This window comes from Neolamprologus multifasciatus, chromosome 3 (assembly GCF_963576455.1).
Source record: "Neolamprologus multifasciatus chromosome 3, fNeoMul1.2, whole genome shotgun sequence".
Lineage (NCBI taxonomy): Eukaryota > Metazoa > Chordata > Actinopteri > Cichliformes > Cichlidae > Neolamprologus > Neolamprologus multifasciatus.
The window spans coordinates 29,916,590-29,934,860 of NC_140441.1; the positions used below are offsets into that span (position 1 = coordinate 29,916,590).

At 39.9% G+C, this 18,271-nt stretch overlaps 1 protein-coding gene and 1 long non-coding RNA gene across 3 annotated transcripts in view; one reads left to right on the top strand and one right to left on the bottom strand.

Moving 5' to 3' along the window:
* The first annotated feature begins 2,046 nt into the window (after positions 1–2,046).
* Positions 2,047–6,630, top strand: LOC146522498 (uncharacterized). The gene is made up of 3 exons (XR_014873070.1): positions 2,047–3,529; positions 3,807–3,868; positions 4,090–6,630. It is a non-coding gene; the product is annotated as an uncharacterized LOC146522498 (long non-coding RNA).
* Positions 6,631–10,510: 3,880 nt separating this feature from the next.
* The window catches only part of shroom4 (shroom family member 4), a 103,680-nt gene continuing 95,919 nt past the window's right edge, over positions 10,511–18,271 (bottom strand). For both annotated transcript variants that reach the window (XM_085153777.1, XM_085153778.1), the window contains 6 exons: positions 17,014–17,670; positions 15,484–15,613; positions 15,282–15,383; positions 13,775–13,945; positions 13,512–13,654; positions 10,511–12,976 (listed from right to left, as the gene is read on the bottom strand). In XM_085153777.1, coding sequence (XP_085009903.1) covers positions 12,820–12,976; positions 13,512–13,654; positions 13,775–13,945; positions 15,282–15,383; positions 15,484–15,613; positions 17,014–17,670 — 1,360 coding nt within the window. In that variant the 3' untranslated portion in view covers positions 10,511–12,819. The remainder of the gene's footprint in view (positions 12,977–13,511; positions 13,655–13,774; positions 13,946–15,281; positions 15,384–15,483; positions 15,614–17,013; positions 17,671–18,271) is intronic.

The following is an 18,271-nucleotide window of genomic DNA, read 5'->3' on the forward strand; positions in this document are numbered from 1 at the left end:
AAGTGTACCTCTACCTCTGTAGCTGAAACGAGTCTGTATCCATCATTTGTGGATTTACTGATTTGTTTTAATGTGGCACCTTTTTTTTTCCACAAACTGCAGATGGACAAATCTTTTGTGGTCACAATTAATGATCAATGGTGATTGAAGAGGAAGCTTGAACCCAGGCTCTGGACATTTTCATGACAAGTAACAGCGCAGACATCTGCTAATGAGAGAACATGTTTTTTGTTCACCCCAAATTTGACAAAACCCTCAGACATCCAGAGTTAACTAACTAACAATGTGGAGCAATCTCAGTGTATTTAGCTGCTTCTTCCCTAAACACAATCAGTTGACTGAGACAAATGCCTGTAGTCATCAACTTTGGTCAATGTGAACGTTGAAGGAGATTTGTTCCATAGACACCTTATACTAGTGTTTCCTGCACTTAATCCAACACTTCTGTTTAAACCCAGATTACTTTTATAGTTTGTAACAGCTAACAGTCTCACGCGCTCTTTAGATTTTTGAAGTTTTGTGTGTAATGGTTTAGTCTCTCACACTTTACCCTTTTCTCCCCAGTATCACAACAGTATGACTCCCAAAGTACGGCTCAGTAAACAAACAAAGACTCTAAAGTCAGAACAGAAAGAGACAGTTGGAAGATTAATAATTGCGTTTTTATGATGCGTGGTAAATGACACCGTCCTCTTCTTCTTCTCTGTGTTTTTGTTTGTGTGTGTGTGTGTGTGTGTATGCCTTAGAAGTCAAAGTATACATTAGCCATACTTACAAAAACATTTTGAATTTCATTTAGAACTGAGATTCTAAGTTGTAAGCATTAATCTCATGCTCAGCCAGGAGTATGTTTCCCCACTTTCATAACGCTAAGGTGTCAAATCCGTGACCCCCAACAGATGGTTTGTTACACACGGGCGACAAGGGCGAGCCACCCTTAACTTACACAGCCTCACACACTATAGATTTTTAAAGTTCTTGTGTACAGTGGTTACACAGTAAGAGAAAAAGGAGAACACTAAGGTCGATTAGCTTAGAACTTTGTTTTATATCTTCTCTTTGAACAAGATAGAAATTTAGGAGTAACATGGCCTTACAAACCCAACAGTGAGATCTTAAGAGATCCACAGCCTACGGCTCTTCAATGGGGTGTCACAGGGTCACCAGGAAAAAAATTGTAAATGTAAAATAATAAAATAAATATTCTTCTGTAGCAATAACAAAGTATAACATAAATTATTCAGTAGCAATTACACAAGAATATCCAGTAATGTCCCTGCCTACAATTAAACACATTCAATTACCGAAAATCGGGGGCATCTGCTGTGGCAAATGGGTGCAAACCTTTTACCACAAACTTAGTCACTGCTTGGTGACATTCGTCTATCCTGGCCTGAAAGGAGACGCTACCGGTAGACTGCAGAGAGAACTGCCAGCATCTGAGCCAGCCAGACTCTGTCTGTCTCTCTCATCATGGTCATCTAAATGCACAGTAATGGCAGGTTTTGTAATAAGGCAGATCGCGCTAACATAATATGCACTGTTAGTTGATTATTTACCTGCCGCATTAACGGGAGAGGACGTGCAAACGTTACCGCTGCTTCTGGGTTGAGATTCACGAGTCCGGAGCGGAATTAAAAACACGACATTCATTTAAGGTTATCGTGCGTTTTGTGAGCAAATGCTTTTGCATATTTGTAGTGTTTCCTCCCTTAAATGAAATATCTACTTTGCAAGTATTGCAAGTTGCCCTGTTGTCATCCGTTCTCGTAAAGTATAACCAAACTTTTGAGCGTTTGAGCCGCCATGTTTCCTGCCACGTAAGCGACGCTCCGCAACGTGTTGACGTCATTCGGGGCGACTGGAATCGATAAGGGAATCGTTTGCAAAAATGGCAAACAATTCCAAGGAATTGAAACAGTGTGAACCGGTTCTCAACAAGAACCGGGTTTCGATACCCATCCCTATTAATGACCTGATGATTTTCATTAAGAAATCAAACACTTCTTACATAATTCTGAGGAGTGAAAGTCAGGGGCGATTTTAGCCCATTTTTGGGGGTGCTTCAGCACCCCGAAAATGAATCAAAGCACCCCCAAAGATTTCTTATTTTTTTTGACAATATTTGCTGTTTGTGTGACACACTACTAAAATATAAAAAGCATACAGTACTGTACTTGTTTGAGACGTAACATTTTAACAACAAAAGTATAGATAACCCCCCCTCCCAAAATGGTTTGTTCCAGCTCGCCTCTCCCCTACTCTGGCTCTAGCGCCGTTCAGTGTTGCCAACTTAGCGACTTTGTCTCTATATTTAGCGAGTTTTCAGACCCCCTAAAAAAAGACGTGAAAGCGCATATCGCTTTTACTCTCAACAAGCAGCGGGTGCTGTAACGCAGTCAGTTCTTCTTTTACTCTTTTACTCTTATGCTGTTTTGTGGATCACAAGGTTTAAAACTACTTATAAACACACACACACAAAGTAACTCCACCAGAGTGCCTATTTCAGGTCACTTTTGCCGGTGTTGTGCCAAAAAGTGATTGTCTGCCAAAAAGTGATTTCCGGTATTTGCCAAAAACTGATTGCTCGTATTTAAACTGCTATAAGTAACTTGTTCGGCTATAATATGTGAAACATATGTTAAATGCATCCCTCATGGATGACATAAAGTCATATTGAGCCACAAACAACATTCGTGTAACAAGGTAGAAGCCGCAATCAGTTTTTGGCAGTGACTTTTATATAACCTTTATTTATGCAGTTAAAAAAAAATCTCATTAACATTAAAAATGTATTTTGTCAGAGTAAGCTGGCCAGGAGGACAGCAGAAATGGCAGCAAATATGACAATAGTTCTGTAAAAATATTTTAAACGAGGATAAAGGACCGGATTGGTTATAATGTAAGTACAATAACACAGAGCTGTAAAGATACTTGAAAAAACAGATAATTTTTGAATTCCATATATAACCCCTTTGTAAACGCTGTTCACCGAAGTCTATTTACCAACATACATAAAGATATTACACATAAAAAAATACACGGAAACATTGGAAATCAGTTTTTGGCACAACACCGGTCCAAGCCCAGGTAAAGGAGCAGGGTTGGAATTGTGACATTAAAAAAACAATAATTGCTAAAATAAATTTAATTAGTAGTTCTAAATAAATTCTAAATGCATTTAGGACGTTTTTTACTCACTTTATGTCTCTTCCACGATGTTATTTCTCTCTCCAACAACATAGATTACAATTACATTAGCATGACCAATTATGCAAATTAGGTGATGCCGTCATTTAGCGACTTCTAGCGACTTTTAGGACAACCAATAGCGATTTTCCTTACTGAGGAGTTGGCAACACTGGCGCCGTTGCTGCCAGAGCGATGGTGGCTGAGACGCAGCAGAGCAGAGGTGTAAGTGCCTGGCTTAAAACAGGACATGTTAGCTGCATTTAACCTTCAGTTACTCTTAATAAAGTTAGGTAGGAGTCAGACCATGTTTCTTTTTAGCTGAAAAACATTACACCAGGTAACCTGCAGTGTTGAAAGCGTGTTTTGCGACAATGTTTGCTACCCTACAATCCGTCCTGCTCTGTAGTAAATTCAGCGACATTTGACCGTCCTGTTGCTCCCATTAAAATGTATATAGCCTATTTAAAATCGAAAACTTTAAATTGTCGGCAGCCTACTGCTGTTACCACCGTCCTGTTTGAAATGGATACTAACTAGCTAACTGACTGAATGCCCATTAACCTTGTAACTCCTGTTGTGTGTGTGTGTGTGTGTGTGTGTGTGTGTATATACAGAGAGACAGCCAGGTTCATAATGGATATAAGGAAGTTTTTTCAAAAAAAGGAGCCACATTCAGGTAAAAGTGTAAAATCAAATGATCTGTCAATCAAGAATAATGTTGGATCAGTGTTTCAATGTTTATATCTTTTATTAGATGTTAATGTGGTTTGGTTATTTGCCTTTTGGTTGAAAGTACACTGAGACAGGACTTTTTGTTAGTGATCTTAATAGAATTTTTTTCATATTAATGTAATTTTCCATCTAATTGAATACAATCTATTTGTGTATGATTGTCAGTCCAAAGAGGGAGAGAGGAAAGAGGGGAACATGAGGAGAAAGTACAAGGTCAGGAAGAACCAGGTAAGAAAACAGACAGGGAACAGTGACAGGCACAACAGAACAGGGTTTTAATAGTTTTGCAATTTTCATTAGTTTTTATTTTTATTTAGTTTTGACTTCAGATTTTCAATTTTATATCAGTTTTAATTAGTTTTTACCAATTGTTTGCCAGTTTAGTTTAGTTTTTATTTTTTTGAAAATCCTTAGTTTCAGTTTAGTTTTGATTAGTTTCAGTTATAGTTTTAGTTGTGTTTGCAGTAATTAAGTGTAACAAAATCCCAGTTTCATCATATCAGTCATTCTCTTCTGCTTATCCTTGGGTATGTTGCTATTCCAGCTACCATACCCTGCACCCTGGACAGGTCGCCTGTCTGTCGCAGGGCTAACATGCAGAGACAGACAACTCACATTCCCACCTATGGGTTCTTTAAATAAATAAATAAAGGCAGATGAACAACCATTGATACCAGGCAACTATAAAATGTATATCTTGGCCCCAATGAGACTATTAACTCTTGCAGCACCGGGTGTTCGTAATTTTGGTTCAAGTGAATTGATAAACTTTTTGAAGGCAATTGAGTCACACAGTTATGTAGATATCCCAGTCCTGTTGTCTCGGGATGCATCACGCTGCCTTGCCTGGGGTTAGCTTCTGTTTTCTGGGGATGAGGGTTGAGTGTGCTCCCTTACCTTCTCAAGGTAAGCTAGGTTAGCCTTCATGTGTGAGCTTTTCAAGTGCACTTTAAGGTTTGTGGGATTTTTTTCCCTTTAGAAATGTCCCTCATAATTTGTCTCTTTCCACTACAAGACACTTGCTTTATCCAAAACACAGTCATATTCAAAGTAATCCCAAATTGGACTGTGGCGCTTTCTCCCGACCTTTCTTGACATGATTCTGCGCGTGGATGGAGTAGCAACACAGACGACTCGACTAACGTACTTGCCACCTGCTGGCATAATGAGACAGCAAGAAAAAAATATGGAAACTAAACTTCATTTTCACCCTTGACTCTTGTATGACACGCACACATCAATGAAAACTAAACACATTTTTGCTATAAATTCAGTTAATTTTAGTTAGTTTTGTGAACACTCATTACAGTTTTAGTTAGTTTTCCTTTTTTTGTTTTTATTTTTTATTTCCGTTAACGAAAATGTTTTTTCACTTCTAGTTTTCGTTATTTCGTTAGTTTTCGTTAACGATAATAACCTTGCAACAGAAACTGTTAAACTGGCAAAGAAAAAAAAAACACAACTTATTTTACTCACACAATCTGGAAGTTGTGTCCTCCCTATATTAAAGCTGTTATACAGAATCTGCAAAACAAACTGGGTTGAAACATTTTTGACCCTCTTTAACAACATTCCAACATAACATTATCATTGATTGGGGAGATTAAAATTAATGATATATTTTTATGTGGTTCAGCCACAACTCTACTAAAACCTCAGCCAGTAATAGGTAGGCCAACTTTTGGACCGTCCAGTTGTCTGTATGACTGCCACAGTACGTACATCACATTTGCACACTATCAGAAAGTGCCAAACAGCCCTGGTGGAGTGAGGAGCTGTAAAGAGAAGCAGAAGCTCTGTTTATATTCTAAAAATGTTTTAAGCTTGTTTCAAAGATTCTGTACAGCAGCTTTAAATGTTTTCCAAAAGCACACATACACTAATCAGTGTTTCTCAAACGTTTTACAGTGTGTACCACCTGATAAAATGTTAAGCTCTCCTAAGTACCACTGTGAAAGCATGAAACTCATAAATCTTACAACACAAAATTAGTATTATTAAATTAGTAAAATTAGTATCTGCAATAAAGATTTTTTCATACATTGTATACATTCTACCACAGGCAAAGTTGCCTCAATTTTTATAGTTTTTATTAATATTTTGTAATAATTTATTTGTAATAATTTATTCTGTTCTGGGAGTGTATTTTTATGTATCTGTATTATATTATACATACACATTAAAAGTGAATCTCTGTCCAAAAAATGCACTCAGTTTACTTTTTACTCACTATGAGCATCATTCATTATTCTCGCCCAGTAATTAAGGTTAGGATTTTTTCTATTCCGATCCATTCTTCTTTGGCAGCATTTAAATAACCTTAATCAGATTTGATGGTTTTGTTACAGACTTTTCAAAAAGTGTTTTGCTTTTCTTTCACAAATGTGGGATTAAATTGTGTTAAAATGTACAAAACAGTGATGTCATGTTTTGTGACGAGGACCCAGGCACAGAGAGACTTGATGAATTTAAGAATCTTATGATTTAATAAAGAAATTTGCAGACTTGCACAGAGATGGTAAAATTATGATGACTGATAACGGAGACGAAGACAAGAGATGATGAGGACAGGGAGGAACAGGGGTTTAAATGCACCAAAGTGACAGTCAGAGAGAACTCGGGACAACATTTAAGGATGCAGGGACTGACAGAGACAGGTTTATCTTGCTTGACTGGGCAGCCTTCTGGGTGCTCAGCACCCCCAAAGCTCTGATCCTAGAACCGCCCCTGGTGAAAGTGCCCTGGTGGAGTGAGGAGCTGTAAAGAGAAGCAGTTTATATTCTAAAAATGTTTTAAGCTTATCAGTGTTTCTCAAACTTTTTACAGTGTGTACCACCTGATAAAAATGTCAAGTTCTCCCAAGTACCACTATGAAAGCATGAAACTTATAATCTTACAACACAAAATTAGTATTATTAAATTAGTAAAATTAGTATCTGCAGTAAAGATTTTTTCATCCATTCTATACATTGTACTATAGGCAAAGTTGCCTCAATTTTTATAATTTTTTTATTAATATTTTGCACATTTGTACATTTCATGGACTCTTCTATTTTTGGAGTGTATTTTTTAATGTATCTGTATTATATTATACATACACATTAAAAGTGAATCTCTGTCCAAAAAATGCACTCAGTTTACGTTTTACTCACTATGAGCATCATTCATTATTCTCCCCCAGTAATTAAGGTTAGGATATGTATTTTTTTCTATTCCAATCCATTCTTCTTTTGCAGCATTTAAATAACCTTTATCAGATTTGATGGTTTTGTCACAGACTTTCACAAATGTGGGGATTAAATTGTGTTAAAATGTACAAAACAGTGATGTCATGTTTTGTGAAAAGGACCCAGGCACAGAGAGACTTGATGAATTTAAGAATCTTATGATTTAATAACATAATTTGCAGACAACAGACGACGAGGACAGGGAGGAACAGGGGTTTAAATGCACCAAAGAGACAGTCAGAGAGAACTGGAGACATTTAACCTCCTAGGACCTGGCGTCCACATATGTGGGTTATTTAGACCAAAATACTCAATTTTGCTCTACAAGGGCCTGATATCCACTTACGAGGACAATATACTGCTACTGTTCTATCGTAATTTCTTAGAAACAAAAATCAGGTAAAAAAAACAACAACTTTGTTTTTACATTCATCAGGTCCCAATCAGCCCAAATATCAGAGAGAAATTAAAAATGCTGTGGAGGAGTTCGGGTGGATGCAGGGATTAACAGAGAAGAAGTCTTATCGTGATGAGTAAAGTTTATCTTGCCTGGCTGGGCAGCTTTCTGGGTGCTCAGCACCCCCAAAGCTCTGATGCTAGAATCACCCCAGGTTTACGTCATTGTCATGAGACACTCTCACAAACAGAATCACGATGGTTTAGTAACACAGTAACGCAATGTGCTTACTAGGGATGGGTATTGATAAGATTTTCACGATTCAGATTCCATTTTCGATTCTGTTTAACGATTCGATTCTTTATCGATTCTTTTTAAAAAGGAGAACACTAAGGTCGAATAGCTTAGAACTTTGTTTTATATCTTCTCTTTGAACAAGATAGAAATTTAGGAGTAACATGGCCTTACAAACCCAGCAGTGAGATCTTAAGAGATCCACAGCCTACGGCTCTTCAATGGGGTGTCACAGGGTCCCCAGGAAAAAAAATTGTAAATGTAAAATAATAAAATAAATATTCTTCTGTAGCAATAACAAAGTATAACATCAATTATTCAGTAGCAATTACACAAGAATATCCAGTAATGTCCCTGCCTACAATTAAACACATTCACTTACCGAAAATCATCTGCTGTGGTAAATGGGTGCAAGCCTTTGACCACAAACTTAGTCACTGCTTGGTGACATTCGTCTATCCTGGCCTGAAAGGAGACGCTACCGGTAGACTGCAGCGAGAACTGCCAGCATCTGAGCCAGACTCTGTCTGTCTGTCTCATCATGGTCATCTAAATGCACAGTAATGGCAGGTTTTGTAATAAGGCAGATCGCGCTAACATAATATGCACTGTTAGTTGATTATTTACCTGCCGCATTAACGGGAGAGGACGTGCAAACGTTACCGCTGCTGCTGGGTTGAGATTCACGAGTCCGGAGCGGAATTAAAAACACGACATTTATTTCAGGTTATCGTGTGTTTTGTGAGCAAATGCTTTTGCATATTCGTAGTGTTTCCTCCCTTAAATGAAATATCTACTTTGCAAGTATTGCAAGTTGCCCTGTTGTCATCCATTCTCGTAAAGCAAAACCAAACTTTTGAGCGTTTGAGCCGCTTAGGCGCCATGTTTCCTGCCAGGTAAATGACGCTCCGCAACGTAGTGACGTCATTCGGGGCGACTGGAATCGATAAGGGAATCGTTTGCAAAAATGGCAAACAATTCCAAGGAATTGAAACACTGGGAACCGGTTCTCAACAAGAACCGGTTTTCAATACCCATCCCTAGTGCTTACGGGAAAGTAACAGAAATCTAATTACATTTTTGCAATAGTAATCCCTTACATTACTCGTTATTTGAAAAAAGTCATTGGATTACAGTAACGCGTTACTGCCCATCTGTGGTCATCATCATCACATTCCAAGCCAGACTAGGATCATACCACTATGTGAAAGAAAGAGGGGAGGGAGAAAGATGCTCCAAGGATAGAGACTGCAGTAGTACAGAGGGCTGGATTTAAATGCAAGTTCATCGGGAAAGTGAAGAAATGGGCAGAATCAGAAAAAGAGCAGAATCTGGATGCATTTCACTGATACGGATATGCAGAATCTGTAAAATGACACCCATTTTTATTTTCAGTCACTTTCCAGTGAGGAGGACAAAAGACCTTAAACCACATGACCTTAGTAGTAGCAAATGCATAAAAATTTAACTTTTATGAAAACGCTGAATACAAATTGCAAATACAATTTTTTTCTGTTCAGGAATGCAAGTAATTAACTGCAATTAGGACAAAAATAATAACAATAATATTAATAATAATAATAATGTGCTTTATTATTGGTCTTTTTTTATAAATGGTAATTTTCAGAATTCATTAATAACAATAATTATATTTTAACATTAAGAACATCATTTTAGTTAAATAGCTTGTGTATCTGGTGGATTAACCATTAAACCGATATAAAAAATAATTTTGGTAGTTACCAAAACATTAAACTGGGGCAGTTTTGCTCCTTAAACGTACAACTCATGACACTGTACGATTTTATTGTATTTCCTGGCCTCTGCTCCATTCAGCAATTTAGACAGAGCTTCAGTATTAATGACACAGAGATCATTTCCCTTCAGGAGAACTCCCCAGATCCTGCAGAGCTCCTGAATGACTCCCCCTCGTCATCAGTCAACCTCCATTTACCCCGTATTTCGCCCAACCACATTTGAAGAATGGCCCCGCCCCGAGAGGAAAACGCATTTCAGCACGGGACAAGTTGAAGAGAGCTTTTACCCATGAGGGCATAAATCACAGCAGGAGACCCAAAGCTGGTTTAAAATATCATTATTATTATTTATGGTACTTTTTCCTCAGATGAGTGTTTTTACAGGTATAAAACAGGCCTTTTCAGTAATGCATGTTACAAAAAGAGACAAAAAAAAAAAATGGTTTGTATTAAATCAAAATGACAGATGGAAACATGAACAGAAGAATTATTCTCTTTCTCAGGTCCAATAAGCAACTTTCTGTCCCTCTCCTTTCAAATCAGTACATTTCCAGTCAATTTATAGAGCAGGAATACATTTAATATGTACAAAACATGGGAGTAACACAGTTTTAAGTTTAACTGGACATCTTAAGAAAATGAAATGATAATGGAATAAAATGTAGGTTTGTTCTTTGCTTCAGTTGATCAATAGTTAAATGATCAAACAGATTGGACCAAAGCGTTTCAGAGCCGTTTCATTTCCCTTCAGCATCACTTTCCTTAGAAATCTTTGGAATGGGCTTTGCTCTTCTAGTTTTGAATTTGTATTTATTCAGACAGGCAGGTCTGGACTCCTTTCTGAGGTTTAGGCCAGTGGAAAAAGCTTGGAATTGGATTTTGGCAACAAATCCCAAATTACAAGACAGAAGTTGTTTTAAAGTTTAATGGAGGGTTGTAACAATAAACAATTAACTAGAAGTTCTTCTCCCTTTCAGGAAAGCTGAATTCTCTCCATTTTGTCAACAAAAAACACAAATTTCAGTTTTCAAACAGGGTTGTATCTGCTCTCTAGATAAAATGTAGATGAGAAAACTGACACCACATATATCAATCTACTTCCAAGAGCGTGTTAGCTTATCTTAGCAGAAAGACTTGAAACAAGGGAACACTGCATTTTGTTTGTTTAATGTGTACAAACTGCACTTTAAAGCTCAATATTTAACACATTGTATCCAGCTTGCTTTATTCATATAATTTTAATTCATCTAAATTTAATTTATATTTAAACAGTTTAATGGTTATTTATGGTTTATTTTGTGTTTTTTTGTGGTTTACCTAAAAGTTAAAACAAAACCAAAACAAGCTAAAACAACTACACATCAAGTAGCTAGGTCTTTACACTTTTGTTCCAGTATCAACTTACCTTATGCTTTTATAATAATTCATATTAAATTGTGTTTAACATTTACTTTATGACTCACTGATTATATTGGTTTTGTTTAATTTGAGCTGAACTTTAAAACAAGGCTAAAATAAACAACTTAAAACAATTAGCCGCTAAATCCTAAATACCAAGGTGCTAGCTCCATTAGCATCAAGAGGTAGAGCTTTAAAACACTGCAGTTTTCACATGTTCAATCCTTTGTTTATGGATTAATAATCAAAATACAATGTGTTAATTATTTAATTTTGCTGGCAGAAAAAGAGTCGAGCTTGTCATTAATGCTAAACTAAGCTAACTGGCTGCTAGATGTAGCCGTATATATACTGAAAGGGTTTGACAGGGTTTAAATCTTCTTATCAAAAATAGCCAAAATTTATACAACATTTGGGACTCGAATACAAATTTTAGGGCAAAAATGGTGGACTTAAAAACATTTTTAAAACTTTACAGTTGCTTGAACAAGCTTATTGGACAGAAAAAATGAAAAAGGATGCACAAAGTTTAGTTTAGCATAAACCAAACACTTATCTGGATTCATCCATTGCCAAAATATACAGTAAACTTCAACTCCTTCCGGTCTTCTTTCTCATCTTTTACAACCTATTCCAGTCATTTCAAATATCAAAACCGCTATATACATTATAAACACGCATCTTCTGTACATAACGGTCACTCCGTGGCAGAACAAGTCAGTGAAGTGTCAAACTCCACACAGTAACACATGTTTACAGCCACAGATATTACAGTAAAAAGAATATAAAGTGATATGACAATATGATGCTTAGATAAAACAGTATATGTGTTGCTGAAGGCTGTAGAAATGACATGTTTAGCTGTTAATAATCCTGCAAATGGCATTTCACAATATTGGCTTTAGTGTGGTTAATGTAAGCACCAAAAAAATCCTTTAATTCTCTGAACCAGGAGATTTAAATACATTAAAAACAACAACAACAAAGTGAGCAGCGTCTTAGTGACACATTCAACAAGCAAAAATGTCTTTGGCAGCGTGGCGCGATACTGGTTAGAGGACAATAAATGTTACAGTACGTGGTTCATAACGTGAAGCAGAGGGTACAACATTTTCTCACGTGTCCATTCGGTCCACGAGAAGCCGCTCACTATGAATCTTCACCAGCTGTTTCACTCACAGATCGCCCCCCATTTCCAACACTGAGCATGCTCTGTGCTCTCAGATCGCATATCCTGGAGATTAATTGTTGATATGTTTTGGTAGATCTTTAGATTTATCCCTCCACTGCAGTCTGTAGTTAATGATAATAACAGTCTTTTTTCATTTTGACACCTTGGACTCGTGCCTCTCTCCTGGTCTCTGTTGTTGAGAGACCTCCATTCCTTCTCACCTACTTAGAGCCTTGCAGGGTGCTGATTCAGCTGTTGGTGTTGGACCTGAATTCTCTGCGTACAAGTCTGCTAATCCTTAAAAAAGCAGTTTGAGGTGCTAAATGTGAAGCTACATGAAGACTTCAGAAATCTGTAAGGCAGTCAGTTTTAGACAAGGTGACCATTTCGCTATCTGCAGATGGAGCCAGCCCGGGTTATTTCCAAGTTAATCAGCTCCTAGCAATGGTTTCATACTTGGTCTCAAAACAAGTGATGCAGTTTTCCTTCAAAATAAGAGCGGAGGTTCACGACGAAAATTGATGAGAAATGGCATCCTTTTCTCAGACAGATGAAATCGTAATCACCAAACCTCCTTTTCTTCATATCCAAGTAAAGTCTACAAAAAAAAAAAAAACCTTCCTTCTTCTCCGCTTTCAAGTTTTGTTGTTCCTAATATTGTCCATATCCCATCGACATGCCCATGCCCATTCCCAGCCCCAGTCCCAGGCTCTCCCTCAGCCCCCTCAGCTGCTCTTCTCCCAGTCGGATCTTGTCCTCCAGCTGCCGCTGCTCCACCAGCAAGGCGGCCTTCATCTTCACAAAGTGGCTGCCGAAGGGAAAAACACAAAAAACCCACAGTGAATATTATTAAGACGTTTGAGGTAGAATGTTTAGCTTTGATACTTTGATTTATGGAGTTTTAACATGCTTTAGTGTCTGTTACACGCTGCCCTTCAACACAAGAAAATGTATTGAGCTCAGCTTATATTTAGTGAAGCAGTCAGATTCCCATGGTTTGCACGAGCTCAGGTGCATGCTCAGAGACAACCCCACTAAAAACCCAGGTCATAACACACATTATGCACATGACCCAGACTTTTTAGAGTCATCCCGATATCTGGCTTCATGGCTTCCCTTGGCGACCTGGATACGGTCTGGCACGATACTTTAAACCATCTCCACTGGATTTTCAAAGGTCCAGAGAGAACTCACCAGACGCTGCAGGATCTGTGACACTTTCCAGTCTCCAGATGAACCCATTCCAGAACTCCTGACTACACTCTCAGAAAGAAAAGTGAGCTCTCACCGGAACTCTCCACCGGTGGGTTTGTTTATGTTGCCACACTGGGCATATATCCCACCTGTAGTCTCTGTGCTGCTCTGGAGAGAGGCAGCGGGCCAGCACGCGGCTCACAGCCTGCTCTCTGCGGTCTACGTGGTCCTTCAGGTCCTGAGCCTCGGACAGCTGCCTCATGAGCTGACGCTTTTTCTCCAGCAGGGGGAGCTACAGGGCAAATGGAGAGGGAGAATAGAGGTATTTTAAAAACAAAACCTGATGCACTACAAGTCCACTCTGTCTACATCTGCTCTTGTCCTCGTTTCTCTCCACCCTCATCACCCTCACCCTCTCGTGGTGCTCCGTATCAGGGTCCAGTGTGTCCAGCGTGGTGTCCACCCTTAGCAGCCTCCCGGACAGCGACAGCAGCAAGCTCACCACCTTGTCCAGATCGCCGATGAACATGCGGAACTTGTCCACCTCGTTGGGCTTGCACACGGAGACCACCATGCTCTCCACCTGAGAGCAAACACGAAGAGCAGATTTACTGTAAGTCAGTGACGTGATGGACAGAGCTGATGAAACACAGAGCTGATCCAGTGGATGTGAAACCTTACCCAGCATCAACACGCTTCTTCATTCTCCATAATGAAGATGCTATAAAAAATAACTGCCACGAACTTTTCAAATAAACCTGTCTGGCTTTTGTAGCCTCCTATTGGTTAGAAAATCCAACACAATGTGCTAATTTAAGTGAAGAAAAAAACCTAGCAGGCTGAACACTATTAGCTTTAAAGGTCCCCACACTCTTACACTCACTTATATTTGCACCGTTCATTTGTGTTTCTTAAATACTTCCTTAAAAGTCTTCTCCTTTAGGGTTTGTCACAGTGGCTCATTTGCCTCCATCAAACCCTATCCTTACCATCCTCCTCTGTCACACCAACCATGTGCATGTCCTCCTTCACTATCCATAAACATTCTCTGTGGCCTTCCTCTTTTCTTAGTATTTAAACTCTGCCTCTGCTGCCTGCATGCTTACCTATCCACCTGCCTCCATCTCATTCACACACATGGATTCTGTCTTGCTTCCACTGACTTTTATTCCCCTCCTCTCCAAAGCATACCTCCTCCACTCCAGGATCTCTCCCACCTGTTCACGACTCTCCCTACTGATCACAGCGTCGTCTGCAAACATCACAATCCACAGAGACTCCTGCTTGTCCTCATCAGTCAATAGAAAAAGGGGCTCAGAGCCAATCACTAATATAATCCCAGTCTGTGTGATTGTTGTGTTGGTGTTGTTCCTGGATCATCATAATATTTGTCCAGGATCAACACTGCATCTGACCAATCACACTGTTATGATGTCACAGAAAACAAAAATGCTGATGACATCCACTTAGGAGGAGAGGCTGTCCGGGTCAGGCTCAGGGCGGGGGTTAGGATGCAGTTGTGGTTAAGGGTATAGTTTGGTTAACCTTAACCCCTATCACTACAATGTGATTGGTCACTTGCAATGGTGAACCTGGACCAGAATTAGTTTTTTTTGTTTTGTTTTTTTATCAGGAACAACACCAACATGAGGATATCAGATCGTGCATATCATCCCACCCCCACCATGAACCCATCTGTCAATCCTATCGCACACCTCCTCGCTGTCTCACTGTCCTCATACATGCACCACCCTCACATACTTCTCTGCCCCTCCTGACTTCCTCATGCAGGACCACAGCTCCTCTCTCTATCATATGCTTTCTCTAGATCCACAAAGACAGTGCAGCTCCTTTTGACCTTCTCTGCACTTCTCTGTTCTGTGCTGACATAATGACCAGGTGAATGAGTTCGTCCTTACCTCCTCTCCCAGCTGTGCATTGGCTCTGATGTCCTCCTGCAGTCCTCTCTGAGCCTCCCTCAGCACTCCCAGCTTCTTCCGGAGGCTCTCCATCAGCTGTTTCTGCACAACAGAGGAAGAACTTAAAGCCCAATAACCAGGAGCGGTCCTCTCCCTTTATCTCCACCACACCCGTTCTTCAAACAGCAGTCGCATGAATTACCTTGTAGGTCAGCTCGTCATCCTTGTCGCGCTCTCTGTTATCTGTGAAGTCCTTCATCTGCGACAGGATCTGAGCCTTGGCCGTTGATGTGCTGTAATAGGACGAACAGCTGGAGCTAGCTCCTGACCGCCTGTGGAGAAGGCACCGGCAGGGGAGTTTATGTTATTCCCACAGTGATAAAAGACAAAAAGAGGTGCAAGACAGACAAAGCTGTAAAAATACGGTGATTACAGGTGCATGTAAAAGAAGTGCAATTAATTACGTGGGTTTAATGAGGCAAGACATTAACGAGCGGCATCTCGGCTCCAAAACTGTGAAACATGATGCCAAATGAGAGGACAGTAAAGTTTGTTTTGTTTTTTCAACACTGTGTAATGCTTAGGAGAGTTCTGTTTCAACATAACACCAGTGTGTGAATGTGAGAGTGAATGAATAGTGGCATTGTAAAGCGCTTTGGGTGCCTTGAAAAGCGCTATATAAATCCAATCCATTATTATTATTATTATAATGGGTTGAAATATTAAAAATAAATCCATGACTTAGAATTTTACAATTACTTTAACTACGTTTTTTGGTAACTTGACCCGCTTCCACCTATACGGCTTTGTCTGGACTACAAGTAAGCTAAAATAAAAGTTTTCTCCGTTAAGTCAAAGAACTTGTCTTCGTCAGGGTTCAATCCAGGCCTTTGGAAAGGTTTGTACGATGTTGAAATTAAAGATAAGAAGGGTATTGTGTCCGTTCACAGAGATAACAACCTGCTCCTAAACACATTCATGACAAAAGGTGCTGTCTTTAATTATCAGTGGGAAGTATGTGGAGGCGAGTCACAAACATCTGGTTTCTGGGAGTTTACATCAAGGAAGATCTGATCCCAGAAAGCACAGCAGAGACTTTACTTCCCGAGTGTCCTCAGGAGACTAGCATTTTAACATACTGCTTCCACGTGGGGTTTCCTTGTTGTGTGGTGGCACAGAAAAAGGTCCAGAGGGTTATCAGTGTTATCAAGGGTTAAAATTATTGGAAACTGTGAGGACCTACACAGTTCCCACTGCCTCAGACAGCCTAATATCATAATCATATCACAGATCTCTCCCAGCCCGGTCACCTCCTGTTTAATCTGTGAAACAGACTAAAAAACTGTTTTTATGCTTTTCCCCTTTTTAAATCTGTTTTTAAATCTTATATAGTTTTATATGTTTTTTAGGACTGTTTAGATTGCTGTACATAATACAGTGACAATAAAGACACTTCATTAAAAAAAGTGAAGACAAAAATGAAAAATAAATGTTTCTTTGTTGATTGAACCCGTCTGCGCTCTATGTGGTGCTAATTACCCATCATGCACCTGTGTCTGCGACTACAAACCATCAGTAAACCTAACAGAGAAGAACCAAGTCTTTTGGAAAGGTTGTGGGAAACAGAATGAGCTTAGATGAGAACAGTTAAGTCTTGTACAAATCAAATGGTCTGTGTAACGCGCGCGCACACACACACACACACACACACACACACACTCTTCTCTTATACCTATCCAGGCTGTCTGTGCTGTGCTCTACGGGTTGTGCTTCTCTCCAGCTCTCTGTGCCCGACTCGCCCTCACTGCTCTGGGGGAAGAGCTCCTCCAGGCTCAGCCCCTCTCTGCTGCTGCTCTCCCCACCCTCCAGCTCCTCCTCCAGGGAGCTGCTCTCCGCCCTTGTCCTGCCTGACGGCAATGCCTCAAAATCAGGGAGCGTGTCGATGTCCGTCTCCAGGACCGTGACAGGGAGGGCGAAGCACGGGAGCTCGCTTGTGATGGGAATGTCCTCTCCCGGAAGCTCCTCCTCCTGGAAGTCATCGATGTCGGTCTCTAGGGGGACGTCCAGGTCAGCCTCCAGGCTGTGCTCTGGGCTCGGGCTGAGGGTCGTCTCTGATTCGGTTCCTGTTTCAAGGATCTTCTGCGGATCTTCCATCTGGAAGCCTCTATCCACACGAAGTTGCTCGCAGTCGGTTCGACTGGCATATCTACCGGAAGCCTCGATGACACCTCCGTTTTCTAAAATAGGAGGGGTCGCCGTGTTGCTGTGAACCCTGGGGGCTGAAGCTCTCTCCCACTCGGCTCCAGGTCTCACGCTGGGCTGCTGTTTGTAAGGTTTGACTGTAATTTTGTTGTGGTCTGGGCTGTAGCTGACGTCCGTCGCAGATGAACTACAGAGAAACAAGAGAATTTAAATAATCTGACACATCAGTAAACCAAGCACAGGAATTAGGAGTCTATTAAAATCAGTGATGGGAATAACGGCGTTACAGTTGCACGGAAGTAGCTATCTACGCAAGTAATCTGGGTGCTACAGCTTTAAGCAGCGCTCCCGTGCTCAGCTATCACTTTCTGCCCGACGATCACTTTCTGGCACAACACCTGGAGCTCAGGGGGCAAAACAATCACATGAGTGCTGCTGTTTGGCTGAAGAAGAATATAGTAGTCATGGTAAGCCAATAACATGACCACTTAAAGATGACAAAGCAAAATGGTGATATATACCAGTTTTTAAATTGTGTTGATAGGCCACGTAAAACCAGAGTCATGATAAACAATATATACGCGGCGTTTTTTCCTCAATAGTTTCGTCACGTTTACTGTCTAAGGACAGCGCAGCAAGCGCTCTCTACTTATGAGCAAAAAAAATCACAAAACAAAAACAGCCCGTTCGTCTTGGTGGAAAAATACACCATGTCGACCAATTAAAAAAAGATATGGCAACATGACATTTGGTTGTTTAGGAAGAGGGGGACGTTTTAGGAGTGACGA